Source organism: Mercenaria mercenaria, chromosome 6, assembly GCF_021730395.1.
Source record: "Mercenaria mercenaria strain notata chromosome 6, MADL_Memer_1, whole genome shotgun sequence".
Lineage (NCBI taxonomy): Eukaryota > Metazoa > Mollusca > Bivalvia > Venerida > Veneridae > Mercenaria > Mercenaria mercenaria.
In genome coordinates this window covers 58,008,898-58,023,438 of record NC_069366.1, presented here as the reverse complement: position 1 = coordinate 58,023,438, position 14,541 = coordinate 58,008,898, and the positions used below count along the sequence as shown (strand labels likewise).

At 36.9% G+C, this 14,541-nt stretch overlaps 1 protein-coding gene across 1 annotated transcript in view; it reads right to left on the bottom strand.

The window, feature by feature from the left end:
• Nucleotides 1–4,267: 4,267 nt before the first annotated feature.
• The window catches only part of LOC123548801 (probable ATP-dependent RNA helicase DHX35), a 279,137-nt gene continuing 268,863 nt past the window's right edge, over nucleotides 4,268–14,541 (bottom strand). The window contains exons 23-25 of the mRNA XM_045336345.2: nucleotides 7,856–8,009; nucleotides 6,957–7,068; nucleotides 4,268–5,209 (exon numbers count right to left, since the gene is read on the bottom strand). Of these exons, the coding sequence (XP_045192280.2) occupies nucleotides 5,162–5,209; nucleotides 6,957–7,068; nucleotides 7,856–8,009 (314 nt within the window). The 3' untranslated portion in view covers nucleotides 4,268–5,161. The remainder of the gene's footprint in view (nucleotides 5,210–6,956; nucleotides 7,069–7,855; nucleotides 8,010–14,541) is intronic.

The following is a 14,541-nucleotide window of genomic DNA, read 5'->3' as shown; positions in this document are numbered from 1 at the left end:
GTCAAAATAGTGTCTGACCTCTCCTCAAAATCTAGACCAACCAAGGGACCAGATCTTTATGTCAAATGGTAGCCATTACCCATAACTACATGTTATGGTATTTCTTATATTTTCTTGCCATATGGACTCAAAACTGGTATTTTTTTATACCGAACTGCTTGGCTAACAGAGGGCTATATGAATTACCTAATCATTGCCAGGACCTATAAATCTACATATACATGTACTGTGGTATACTTGTCACGTAAGGAACAGTCTGTTATTAAATAAAATTCATATGGGTAATGATTAACTTCAGCAAAAAACATGTGTCACCTCAATAGTGCAGGTAGGTACATTGAAATTTTTGTGTTTTGTGTGTGGCTTCAATATCTGAAAGTTGACATTTTTTTTAGTATGTTGTTAAGTTTAATTAAGGTATGCGCTGACACAAATGGAGAAACTATAAACTGTGCTAATGAACTTAAAATCTGACAAGAAGATGTTAAAGTTTCCAGGTCCGTGGTGGACGTTCAATACCCCCCACCCCACACCAATCTAAATATTTCAAACAATCACCCAAGGATTATTGCTATGGAATTATTTTAAAATTTTAGTGGATTTTATGTTTCCAGTGTACACATATAGCAAAACGTGACAACTCTCCCTTGTAGTCATTTTTTTCTTTTTGGACAAATTTCTCATGAACCACTTGATGGATCTCCATCTAATTTGGTCTATAGCATCCTTTTATGGTCACTTCAGTATGTTTAAATGGTTCCACTTGGCCCAATTAATGTGTAACCAGAGCAAAATATATAAATTTTTAAACAACTTCTCACAGACCACTTGATAGATCTTCACAAAACTTGGTCTGTAACATCCTTGTATGGCCAGGATCAAATGGTTACTCTTAATCCTTTTAAGGGGCTGCCAGAACCTTTGTATGACTTCTACGCATGATCTACTTGATGAAACTTCACCAAACTTGGTCTGTAGAATCCTGGTACTTATGGAGCTTCACCAAACTTTATAACATTCTAGTATGGCCATATCAAATAGTCCCTTTTAATCCTTTTATGGGACTGCCAGAAACCTACAACAACTTCACCTTATGATCTACTGGATGGATCTTCACCAAACCTGGTCTGTAGAATCCTGGTACTTATGGAGCTTCACCAAACTATAACATTCTAGTATGGCCATATCAAATAGTCCCTCTTAATCCTTTTATGGGACTGCCAGAAACCTACAACTTCTTATGATCTACTGGATGGATCTTCACCAAACTTGGTCTGTAGAATCCTGGTACTTATGGAGCTTCACCAAACTATAACATTCTAGTACGGCCATATCAAATAGTCCCTCTTAATCCTTTTATGGGACTGCCAGAAACCTACAACTTCTCCTTATGATCTACTGGATGGATCTTCACTAAACTTGGTCTGTAGAATCCTGGTACTTATGGAGCTTCACCAAACTATAACATTCTAGTATGGCCATATCAAATAGTCCCTCTTAATCCTTTTATGGGACTGCCAGAAACCTACAACTTCTCCTTATGATCTACTGGATGGATCTTCACTAAACTTGGTCTGTATCATCCTAGTATGGCCCTTACTGTGTTTTTCAAATGGTTCTTCTAAACACTTCTTAGGGGCTGTCAAAATAAAAACAGAAAAACCTTTAAATGACTTCTTCTTATTGTCCATTTGATGGGTCTTCACCAAGCTGGGTCTGTAGTCACATTGCATGGATCTTTCTTAAACTTTATCAAATGGTCCTGGATGTCCCCTTTAATTGGCTGCCAGAGCTAAAAGTAGAACTTTACATCATGAAGTGCCTGATGAGCCTATATACAAAACTTTTAGCCTTCTGCAGGAGTTTTTAAATGGGTCTGCTTGACCCCTTTTTGGGCCACCAGAGATGAAAAGCTGAACTTTGCCTGTTGCATCCTTGAATGGACTTGCAAAAGTTTCCACCTGACTGCAAGTAGATCTAAAAAAAACAATAAAAACATGAAATAGGTCTAAAATACTACTGACACCTCCATATATTTTTTTTAATTTCCAGCGTCACCAAAGTTGCTCTACATGAAAACTGAACAGCATATAAAACATGCATAAAAACAAGTGCCAGTTAAATTCTGTCAAGATTCAAGTTACATGACCCAGGGAAATGCCCAAGTCTTTTATATCTTAAGCAATGAAATGGGTTCAATTGCTAAGGTGGCTATGTTTTTAGACTGGCTGACAAACTAGATTGAATACATAGAGCTGGTGAGACCATATAAAATTGTACCGGTACCATGTATCAATGGTATTTAAATTGTAAGCTCAATAATATCAGGGATCAGGCAAATCACATATTTCAAATTAACAGTATACAACTAGAGATGCTTTTGAGAAAAGCGCATGTCTCCCACAACTGCCACAATGAAAAATATCTAGTTTCTCTAGATGGTTTAGACAAGTGGATCCAATTAGATGGTCTGGACGAGTGGATCCAATCAGTAATTCAAGGGCCATAAATCAAAAGTGCCTGGGCGGATTTGGCTAGTTATCGAAGATCGGATGAGAAATGTTCGACTTAGAGAGCGGAAAAGAGTAAAAAGGCGGATTTTTCGGTAATTCAAGGGCCGTAACTCCAAAATGCCTAAACCAATTTGGCTAGTTATCAAACTTGGCCGAAGTCTCATGGTCAAACACATTCTGTTCAAGTTTGGTGAAGATCGGATGAGAAATGTTCGACTTAGAGTGCAGACAAGAGTAAAAAAGCCGATTTTTGGTAATTCAAGGGCCATAACTCCAATACCCTGGACCGATTTGGCTAGTTATCGAACTTGGCCGAGGTCTCATGGTCAAACACATTTTGTTCAAGTTTGGTGAAGATCGGATGAGAAATGTTCGACTTAGAGTGCGGACAAGAGTAAAAAGGCCGATTTTTGATAATTCAAGGGCCATAACTCCAGTACACCTAGACCGATTTGGCTAGTTATCGAACCTGGCTGAGGTCATATGGTCAAACACATTTTGTTAAAGTTTGGTGAAAATCAGATGAGAAATGTTCGACTTAGAGTGCGGACAAGCTTGTGACAGGCAGACACACAGACTGGAGTAAATCAATATGTCTCCCACACCACTGTGTGGTGGGAGACATAACTAATAATCCTATAGTCTGGAACTATTATACTTGATCGATCTTTTTGCTGAAGTTTCTGTCAGACGAAGTCTTTGAATCAACAGCATACGAGTCAAATCACATAAATGTTCAGCCTATGTCTTCTTGATGCTCAGCACCTGTATGCCATCATATACAACATTCAGCTGCCATATAGGTAAACCACGATGCCTTGTCTTTACTTTGCCAATAACGCTGAACTTCATCTGTAAGCTGGAACTCTCCAACTGCTTCAACAGATTACCAAACTATCTGTCTCTGTCTCAGCTTTCTGATGCTCAGCCTGTATATGCCGTCGTCTATAGAATTTGACTACCGTAAAGGTGTAAGTTCTATGTGCTGGCCCTAAAGCTCGAAACCTAGTTACAATACAACTCTCCTTTAAACTATGAGTCAAATGTCTTCTTTTAAATCATGTGTGACTGTGTAGCTGCAAAGAAACCGGGATAAATTATTTGTTGAGTCCTCCATGTGTCTACATCAATTGCTGGATAAGGAATGAAATCACTATCTTCAGTATACCTATTTTAAACCCTAACACTCCTGTGGTATCAACAGAAGTATGCTCTGATTGATGATATTTATAAAGTTATCACTCGGTTGAAGGTCAAGGTCACAGGGGCAACAACATGGAAAACCATCACTAAACAATAACTTGAGAACAACTTGACCCAGAAAGCTGAAACTCCATAGGATGATTGGACATGCAGAGTAGATGATCCCTACTGATCTTGTGTTAAACCTTTCAAAGGTCAAGATCACAGGGACCAGAACATGGAAAACTAATTCTGATTCATTACTTGAGAACCGCTTGACCCAGAACCTTGAAGCTTCACAGGATGATTGGACATGCTGAGTAGATGACCCTCTTGATTTTGAGATCACTCGGTCAAAGGTCAAGCTCACAGGGCCTCGAGGCATGAAAACTGTTTTCGATCTCTAACTTGAGAACCACTTGACCAAGAACCTTGACACTTCCTAGGATGACTGAGTAGTATGTGCCTTTGAACCATTTTTCTTTTTATTTATTCTGTAGTAAATGCTCAATAATCATTTTCATCCAAATAGGTCAACAGGGTGGCAAAGAATTTTGAAATGAACGCAAATATATATAATAGGCATATTCTTATATAATTAAATGCACCTGTAGATAGTCAGAGTACAACAATTGCTTAGACGTCATTTACATGATGGAAATGTTGACTGCTCAATAAATTTTGTTTCAATGCAAGCGCAAAAGTGCAAGAATTGTTCTTACATTTATATATGCTACAACTGTCAAAAGGAATGCAACATAGATTCATAAACAATATCATTTGGTTGTCACGGTTGTGTCTTAGAAACTAAATTGCTGAAGTTACAATGACTCAATTTAAGACATAAATTGACTTTTCCTGCTTTTGGGAAAGACCCAAGGTGCCCCTCTTGGCATTATTTAAGGAAAGAGCGGGCACTTGGGTAGAACCATCAACAGTGACCTTCCATAAGCCAGATATATGGTTTCCTCAAATGAAAAAATTCTACACATAAAGTGAGGTTTCGAACCCTTTATCAGTGAAGGGCAAGTGATTTGAAGTCAGCTACCATAACCGCTCAGCAACGAATGCCCCCATCATCAGGAGATAGCCATCCATCTAGCTATCTCATGAAGGGCTGTTGGTTCTACCTTCACATGTCTGAAATAATGTCAGAAGGGGCACCTGGTGTCTACCCCCACCATTAAAGCCAGGAAGCAGTCATATGACCTGTGTTGGTATGACTTAAAAGCCGAAACAAAACATGTCGTAAATTTGCCAGAGTTCTGAATTGGTGATGTCATAAATTGACACATTTGAAAACATCACCTTGCATATTAACAAAAAGACAACTTAATTTCTTTTTTTTTTTGTTATGACAAAAATTTTGTATTGTTTCAGGTAGTAACTGCTCTTAGTGTTTTAATAATTATATTCCTTTGGTAAAATTAGAGGCACTTCAAAATCATCATTGCTTTCAAACACTGTCAGCCAAGATCATCATGTCTTGCCCTCTTTGCTGCTATTTCTCTCTCCTGAAAGAATAAAAGGAATATTGTCCAAATAAATAAACCTGCATGGCTAGAGGCAAAAGGAACCACTTGAATGAAACTGAGAGAACTTCACAACGGTACTACAGATCAGCTATGAGTAAAACTTTAACATTACAATAAGCATATTCTAAGTCAAAAAGGGGCCATAATTCAGTCAAAATGCTTGACAGAGTTGTCTGCTCCTGTTTACAGACTGGGGTCATGATGGTAAACAAGTATGCAAAATATCAAAGCACTATCTCAATGGACTTTGAAAATATTTGGGGTGGTACGCAAACTTTAACATTACAATAAGCATATTCTAAGTCGAAAAGGGGCCATAATTCAGTCAAAATGCTTGATATAGTTGTCTGCTCCTGTTTACGGAATGGGGTCATGATGGTAAACAAGTATGCAAAATATGAAAGCAATATCTCAATGGACTTTGAAAATATTTGGGGTGGTACGCAAACTTTATCATTTGTGTGACATGCTAACGCCGACGCCGGGGCGAGTAGGATAGCTCCCCTATTTTTCGAATAGTCAAGCTAAAAAATGGTACAAGTAGCTACCCTGCTTGGCACTCAGCATTAAGAGGATACTAATAGTGCTAGGACTGGTCAGCCTGGTGTCAATGTAATGTGACTTAGTGGGGTATCATGTCAAGTGTCTACAGCGTGATATTTCAGTGTGGCAGCACTGTAAAGTTGGGCATTGTGCTCATAAATAAACACCATCGTTTATGAAAAATTGTTGAAAAAGACATTAAACCTGAACACACACACACACACACTATTTTAGACCGACCAAACTGGTAAAAGCAAGTTCACATAACTGGTACACTTACTGTTCCAAACTGGTAGAAATCTGGAGCACATAACCTGAAATATACTGTTCCAACTGGAGAAATCTGAGATACTGAATTCTGTCAAACTGGTAGAAATCTGCGAACATAACCTGAAACACTTACTGTTCCAAACTGGTAGAATCTGCAGCACTACTGAAACTACTGTTCCACTGTAAATTGAGACATAACCTGAATACTTACTGTTCCAAACTGGTAGTCGAGACATACTGAATCTACTGTCAACTGTATAATCTGCAGCACAAACTGAACCTTACTGTTCCAAACTGGTAGGTCTGCAGCACATAACCTGAAATACTTACTGTTCCAAACTGGTAGAAATCTGCAGCACATAACCTGAAATACTTACTGTTCCAAACTGGTAGAAATCTGCAGCACATAACCTGAAACACTTACTGTTCCAAACTGGTAGAAATCTGCAGCACATAACCTGAAATACTTACTGTTCCAAACTGGTAGAAATCTGCAGCACATAACCTGAAATACTTACTGTTCCAATTTACTGGTGAAAATATGAAGCATGTTCATGTTAAAAGAAACACTTTCTGTATCAATTTACTGATAAACAGAATCTGATATGTGTCCATCGGTCACTGGTGTCCCACTCCTCTCACTGTATGCATGTTTTTGACTCAGTCAAGAGCCAAAATTCTGGTCAGACTGTGTGAAATACCAACTAAAACACTGGGTACACAACTTCACATACTTACTAACAATCCTGTGAGGTTTGATGACTCTACGTCAAATACTTTTTGAGATAATGCACAACAAAAATTAGGCAGACAAATGGACAAGGGCAAATCTAAGTGCCCCCATCTCCCCCAAAAAGTCTTTGGGTGGGTAAACACAAACATGTAACTTATTTACATTACAAGAAATACTTACTGTTCCAAACTGGTAGAAATCTGGAGCAAGTTCACATAACCAGTCAGGATTGATAACTGTGACATCTCTCATGTAATCTTTTGTTGTCTGGACAACTTCATTGAAAACAACCCTAAAATGTTTCAGGTACAGAATTAGTATCTAAAGTGTTGCAGTTTGAGACTGGCATTACACAGAGTTTGAGACACATGTAACAGGCAACATACTACAGGCAGTTTGAAACAGTTACAAAAGGTGACTTTTAAGGCAGAGTGTCAGAAGTTTCAATCCATTCCTAGTAGTGAATACTGAGATACCAGCTTACTTACAAAAACTTAACCAAAAAGAGCTAAGTCAAAAAAGGGGAACAGTTTCGTAAAAATGCAAAGTAGAGTTATGGAACCTGTGCACTGCATGTCAGATCATCACAGTGAAAAAGTGTGTGAAGTTTCAATCCATTCCCGTTAGTAGGTACTGAGATACCAGCTTACATACAAAAACTTAACCAAAAACAGCTGAGTGGAAAAACGGGCATAATTTTGTAAAAAAGCAAAACTGAGTTATGGAACCATGTAGTGTAAGTCAGCTTATCACAGTGTATAAGTGTGTGAAGTTTCAATCCATTCCCACAAGTGGTAACTGAGATACCAGCTTACACAAAAAACTTAACCAAACAGGGATGCCAACATGGACGCCAATACCGACACATGGGCAAGTCCAATAGGTCTAATCATAATCTCCAAAAATCGAGCTAAAAATAGGTCTATTAATAATGGAGACATTTGAGGAAATTTTTACTAAGAAAAAAGCTGTCAGCATAACTGATTGTAAAATCAGTATTTTAATCTCAACCCCAAGTTGTTTTAGGTCCTTTTTGTTGTGCATATTTCATGTTAATTACAAATAAATAGGGTCCTCACCATTTTGGAGGATGCTCTATATACAGTACTGATGTTGGATGTATATATAGGGTGTGGTCATCTCGCACTGTCCTATAGCCACCTTGGGGGTCTAACTTGGCTGCATTGGCGAAAAATCCTGCTGTTATACATTTACACAGAGGCTCAATGTTTTCTGAAAGTATACAACGTAACACAAGTTGAAAAGCTTTCAAAAGAGTACAGTAAAATTTGTCTTTAACCTTTAGCCTGCTGGCGGAAAGTGATTCTGCCTTTGCGACTAGAGCAGACCAAGAGATCATGGCCTACACTGTTTGCTGTTCAGTCAGTAAATTTTCAGTGAACATCCCTTGGAATAATAAATGGTATTGCCCAAACTGAATGACTGATCAGTCCATTTTAGAAATTTAGCAGGCTAAAGGTTAAAGACCATTCTAGGGAAACAAAGAAACAGAGACATTACTAACAAAACAGTAACTTCCAAAAGTGGAATTACTAACCATATAATGTTGTTATGGAATATACTGGGTTAGCACATGATACCTCTTGTAGGAAGCAAGATAAATAAAACAGGAAGGTCATGATGGTCCAAGATAGCTCACTTGAGTTTCAAAGCTGGACTGAACAATGTTGTTGAACAATAAGGTTTTTCTATGATTTGACTTAGTGACCTAGTTTTTTACCTCAGGTTATCCAATTCCATATTGACTAACAACATGTAGTAACTTAGTATATATACCACTCAAACACAGTTTGTTGGTGGGGTATAATACAGGCCCTAATTTGAATTTATTTCAGCCAAAACTTCTCTAACTTGGTTGCTAGGTAAGCATGTTTGATTAAGAAGGATGCATTGCGAAAGTTTCAGTTATTACTGAAAGATCAGATTAACAGTTTAATAGTAACAAGCATTGAAAACTTTACCAAATTTTCAAAGTACAACAAGAACAATATTCAACATTAATTCAAACCAAAAGTTACCTAACTTTGCTCTTTCACTACTGGTCTCATGACTTTGAAGCATTGTGTCAATACATATTATACTATAGTTGTTACTATGTTACAGCTTGAAAGTTGAATGTAGTTAAATGCAAAACTAATCCAAATCTCCTAATATTAAAAGGGATTTAATTTGAACAAAATTGAACCAAGAGTTATCTGAATTTATTATTTCAGTTGGTTTGATGGCTAGAAAGCCTTGTGTCAAGTTTTAATCCAATACATGAAGTTTGTTACTGTGTTAGTATTACAGCTTGGTAGTTAGTTATCAAAAACTTTAACCAAATTGAAAACTAGATGTGTGTCCATAGGACACAGGTGCCCCCCTCCTGCCACTGTAACATAGTTTTATGACTCAGGTTAAATAATTTTTAAGATGTTTGCAACACAAACTTAAGAACCTTATGTGTATTTTTCACTTAGTTAGCCCTAACTCTGGCCTAGCTGAGTAAAATCCTAAAGAGAACACTTCACAGGCTATAAAACAATCCTTTGTTTTATGATTCGAGGTCAAGTACATTTTAACATACATGTTTCATACACTTTTTTTTTGAGCAAGTCTGGACAAGAAGTCTGGTCTTGTGTAATGAAAAAACTTAAAAAAACGAAATAAGTCAGGGGTCATAACTCCTACAATACTGAATGAATCCGGACGCGAAACCCCAGGTGCACAACTGCACATGCTGACCAATATTCCTGTAAACTTTGGTGACCCTAGGTCGAATACTTTTGGAGCTACGCGCGACACAACATTAAAATGACCAATTTTTTTAAATAAGTCGGATGCCATAACTCTTACACAACTGAATAAATCCGGACGCGAAACCCCAGGTGCATAACTACACATGCTGACCAACATTCCTGTAAAGTTTTGTGACTCTACATCAAATACTTTTGGAGCTAGGCGCGACACAACACTAAAATGACCAATTTTTACAAAGTCAGGGGCCATAACTCCTACAATACTGAAAGAATCTGGACGTGAAACCCCAGGTGCACAAATACACATGCTGACCAACATTCCTGTAAAGTTTTGTGACTCTACGTCAAATACTTTTGGAGCTAGGTGCGACACGACAATAAAATGACCAATATTTACAAAGTCAGGGGCCATAACTCCTACATGACTGAATGAATCCGGACGCGAAACCCCAGGTGCACAACTACACATGCTGACCAACATTCCTGTAAAGTTTTGTGACTCTAGGTCAAATACTTTTGGAGGGGGGTGGGGGGCACAAAAAAAGGCTATAGTATGAAGTAAATTCAACCAAGAGTTATCTTTATTATTATTTCAGTTGGTTTGATTACCTTATATGAAATTTCAATTCAATACATGCAGTGGTTTGTGATAAAAAGACAACATCTTTAACAAAGCTGTGATACCAATGCCAATGCCAGAGTGAGTAGAATTTCAAACAATGGAACTAAAAATGCATCTTGCTTGTTAACATAATTATCTATGACATTTTCTGATAAGCTGATGTCATATTTGACAATTAAATTCCTAGAAATTTATATCCTGTACAATGCATTCATCTTTACCTCTGGTATTCCATTGCAAATCATTACAATGCTGCATTCTCCTAAAACAGCTGGATTTTTCACTAGAAAGACTAGCACTGCATTTTCTGTAACATACAATGGTTGATGTGCAACCAAAGTCAATACAAGGCAAACATGTGCAATACAAGACAAACATGTGCAATACAAGGCAAACATGTGCAATACAAGGCAAACATGTGCAATACAAGGCAAACATGTGCAATACAAGGCAAACATGTGCAATACAAGGCAAACATGAGCAATACAAGGCAAACATGTGCAATACAAGGCAAACATGTGTAATACAAGGCAAACATGTGCGTGTGTTTATCAGCATGTTGATGCTTGACACAGACATGCCATCATTATCATATCATATTACATTAATTTTACTTGTATTACAGCCTGTGTACAATGTAGCAACAAACATGACTTCAGTTCAATTTATGTAATGAATATCTACAGTAAGTTATAATCATTGTGAGTAATGTTGGTTAATACCGACAGTCGTCAGTTATCGACACCTTTATTGTAAGAGTTCGTTAATGTTAATGCCACAGACTTTAATATTTTCTGTGAAATTTTTATGACATCACAAGTTCTGAGGCTAAGCGAAACTCCTACGTGCTATCATTTTACATCAAGATATTGTTCTTACTGATGGGACGTATCTCCTACAGCAATATTTGAAAGAGTTATCGCAAGTCGTAAGGTGGACAGTGTTCTCTCCCTTGAAATTGCTTTTGAAAATTCAGTTATTTTCAAGTTTGCAGCATGGGGACAGATGAGAATGATGTCCTTGACAGCAATTATGGAGGAAAATATTACCAAGATGCCAAAGATACAGGACAGAATGGGGTGTCAATATCTACCGACATAAATACATTGTGTCGGCAGTTTTCGACCCCATTAGAAAACTCAGTCTACTGCAGATTGTTTCCCTAACCTGTTGATATAGATCTTTTCACAACAGAATATATAGAGACTTTTAGAGCTTCCCTAATTTGAAATGTAAGTGCGATTGAGCACTCGACCTAGTTTCTTAGAGAAAGTAGCAGGGATTCTGTCTGTCTGTTTATTAATGTGTCTGTTCGATTGTCAGTGTAATTTACTGAAAAACATTTTCAGTTAACTATATTATCAGACCTAGACTCTGATATAAACTATATCTACTGCTGTTAAACTAGCACTAAAAACAGTAGGTCCATGATTTGGCCAGGTTTACAGACGCGTAACTGTGTACGAAAACTTAACCCAGCTTACTCGAAAAATGCTACGAAATTTGAGGGTACGGCTAAGGTGCTTGGACACTTCTTATATATTCTCTACAGTTGTATGCAATGGTATGTTCTAGACATTGAAAATTGTTGCATTTCGTCCTTTATTGGCTTTAGAAAGTTCTACAGTATACTAAGTTTAGAGCTAGTCTAGGTCTACTTGCTCCTTGTTTAAGTTACGTGTGTATAACATCAAGGAAAAAACATCGGCCTTATACACATGGCCAATATACAATATAGAGCCAAAATGATGGAAAGTCTTAAACACCTTGTTCTTATTATCATTTTTATTTATATATCTCTAAGCATTACAACTGACTTCTCTTCATCTTGTAGCTTACTATATTGTTTGTCAACTACTTATTTGATTTTTAAAAAAAAGATGTTAGTGTGTCGATAACTGCCGAATGGTGTCGATAACTGCCTCCACGACTTTTTGTATGTGTGGTCATCTTATATTCGTATTGCCTTACAGCTGTTGCTATATGGACTATCTGATGATGCGGATGAATAATTAATAACGTTGAATATACCATGGTTTCAACTAAGATTATCATAAGTATTAAACAATCAGTTATCCTAGGCTAATGCTTAAGGTGTTGATAACTGCCGACATTGCTCTAATATAAAATCTTTGAGTCATGAGTTCACGGCCTTACATCTGACAAAGTTATGTCAAAATCCTACGAGTAGTTAAGCACCCAGCCTTATCAGGTACCTAACATTATTCAAGGTGGGGGATAATACATTCAAACTTAGTTCATTCGAACTTTGGTAATTCGAACACCACCTTTACCTCAAACTCATTGTAAGGTCTGGCAAAATCTCTGTATAATATAACTTGTTTGCTGGCTCAAATTACCAATAACTCAAACAAAATTTGGTGGTCCTATCCAGATCGAGCGAACAAAGTTTGACTGTACAGTTAGTTCTATTGGCCTTGCAAACTGATGACTCCAAATTATTCTTCAAATTTAAAAACCAGCTATAGGTGTTGGCATGAAATTCGTCTCCGTTTATTTGATTATTTCCGAAACATGCTGAATAAAACATGTTCTGTGAGTGCCATCTATGTCACTCCATAGAAAACTTATTAAGGAAAGCAAGGTGGGTGTTTTGATTGCAAAATGACGAACCTTGGCTGACCTAAGAAATGCCATTTGGGTATAATGCAAGAAATTCTTACTAAACAGACACGCAAATGCTAAATTACATATCTGTTTTGACCAAACAGTCTTTCAATATCCGTGTTGATAGTTGGCATGGACAGCCAATTTGTCTTTCTGAATTTCAATTATTCTTGTAATTCTGTATTATTGTACTAATTCTGCTAATAAGGGCATAGCGTGATAGCTTCGTAATTAGTTTAGTTTTCACTACCTCACTATTTAAGAAAAGATAACACTTTCAAGTCTTTTATGAAAATCTCTGTAAGCAGTAACCTCTCTTTGCAAATGGGAAATTAGTATCAAACTGTATCATTTTTTATTATTACCAAGATATTATTTTAGTATACAAAAATATTTAATAAAACAAAACGTAAGTCAATTAAAATGTCAAATAATATAATCAGGTACCATTGGCAAATTCTTAGTAACATACTAAAAGCTGCATAGTCCCATAATAAATGCATCGGAAAAGTATCCAATTTACTGCTAATTAGGAAGTGGTTACCTTTAACCTAAGGTCATATGTTTTTTGTAGAGGCAGCAGTGTTTCTTACTTGAACCTTAAGATGATAGGCTAAGTTCATCACTGTACAAAGTACACATTGTAATACAAGCGGTACTAAAATCATAGAAATAATGTTAATTAATTATCAGAGGGCTGGCACACTTCTGTACTTAAGGACCATTATCCTAGTGAACAGTGTTCAATGTACCGTTAAATTGATGCCATGTTCTCTGGCTGTGGCAGGCATATATTGTTACAGGTTTCTGATTCAAAAAACAACTTAGATTAACAAGAAGCAGAAGACCTGTAAGTGCTCTAGAAATATGCAGTTCTGCGGTTGCCTGTTTATTGCAAATTGATTGCATACAATGTTGATAAATTATGTCAGTTTCTGAAAATATGTATTAAGATAAAATAAACTTAGGATAACAAAAAATATATTGATCAATCAAAATCAATCCAAAGTTGATTTAATTATTAAGCTAAAAAATAGTATAAATGAAACTGAATGAATAAAGTAGCTAATAAAAACAAGGAGCTATGTTTTCAAAACGCAAAAATCATTCCCTCAGATGTATGACCAAAAATGTTATTTCTTGAGGTTTAAAAGTTTAAAGTTGAAGATCACATGAAGGTCAAGGTCATCTACATATAGGTAAGTTTGTAGGTCTTGCCGAAAGGTTTGTTGAGCACGAGTATGAACTAAAGTTGGTCATTTATGAGGGCTGTAGGACCACAAATGTTTATTAAGGTTTTAAGTTTGAAGGTGAAGGTCATGAGGGTCAAGGTCATTTATATTCAAGTCAGTTTGTAGGTCTGCTGCATGTGAGTATAAACTATATCAGGTCATTAATGCGGGCTGCAGGCAATCTTGTTCATATGGACAGATGGACAAACGGAAATTTGAACTGCTATATGCCTGGGGTCATAAAAATATTTATTTGTTTGTATGATATATTTGAATATAATTTAGTAGTTATGTAATGACCAACAGTTACACTAACTGATAACTTCCCCATAAGGATGGACTATTTATTTTGTTGGGTTTAACGTCGCACCGACACAATTATAGGTCATGTGGCAACTTTCTAGCTTAAATGGTGGAGGAAGACCCTAGGTGCCCCTCCGTGCATTATTTCATCATGAGCGAGCACCTGGGAAGAACCACCGACCTTCCGTAAGCCAGCTGGATGGTTTCCTCACATGAAGAAT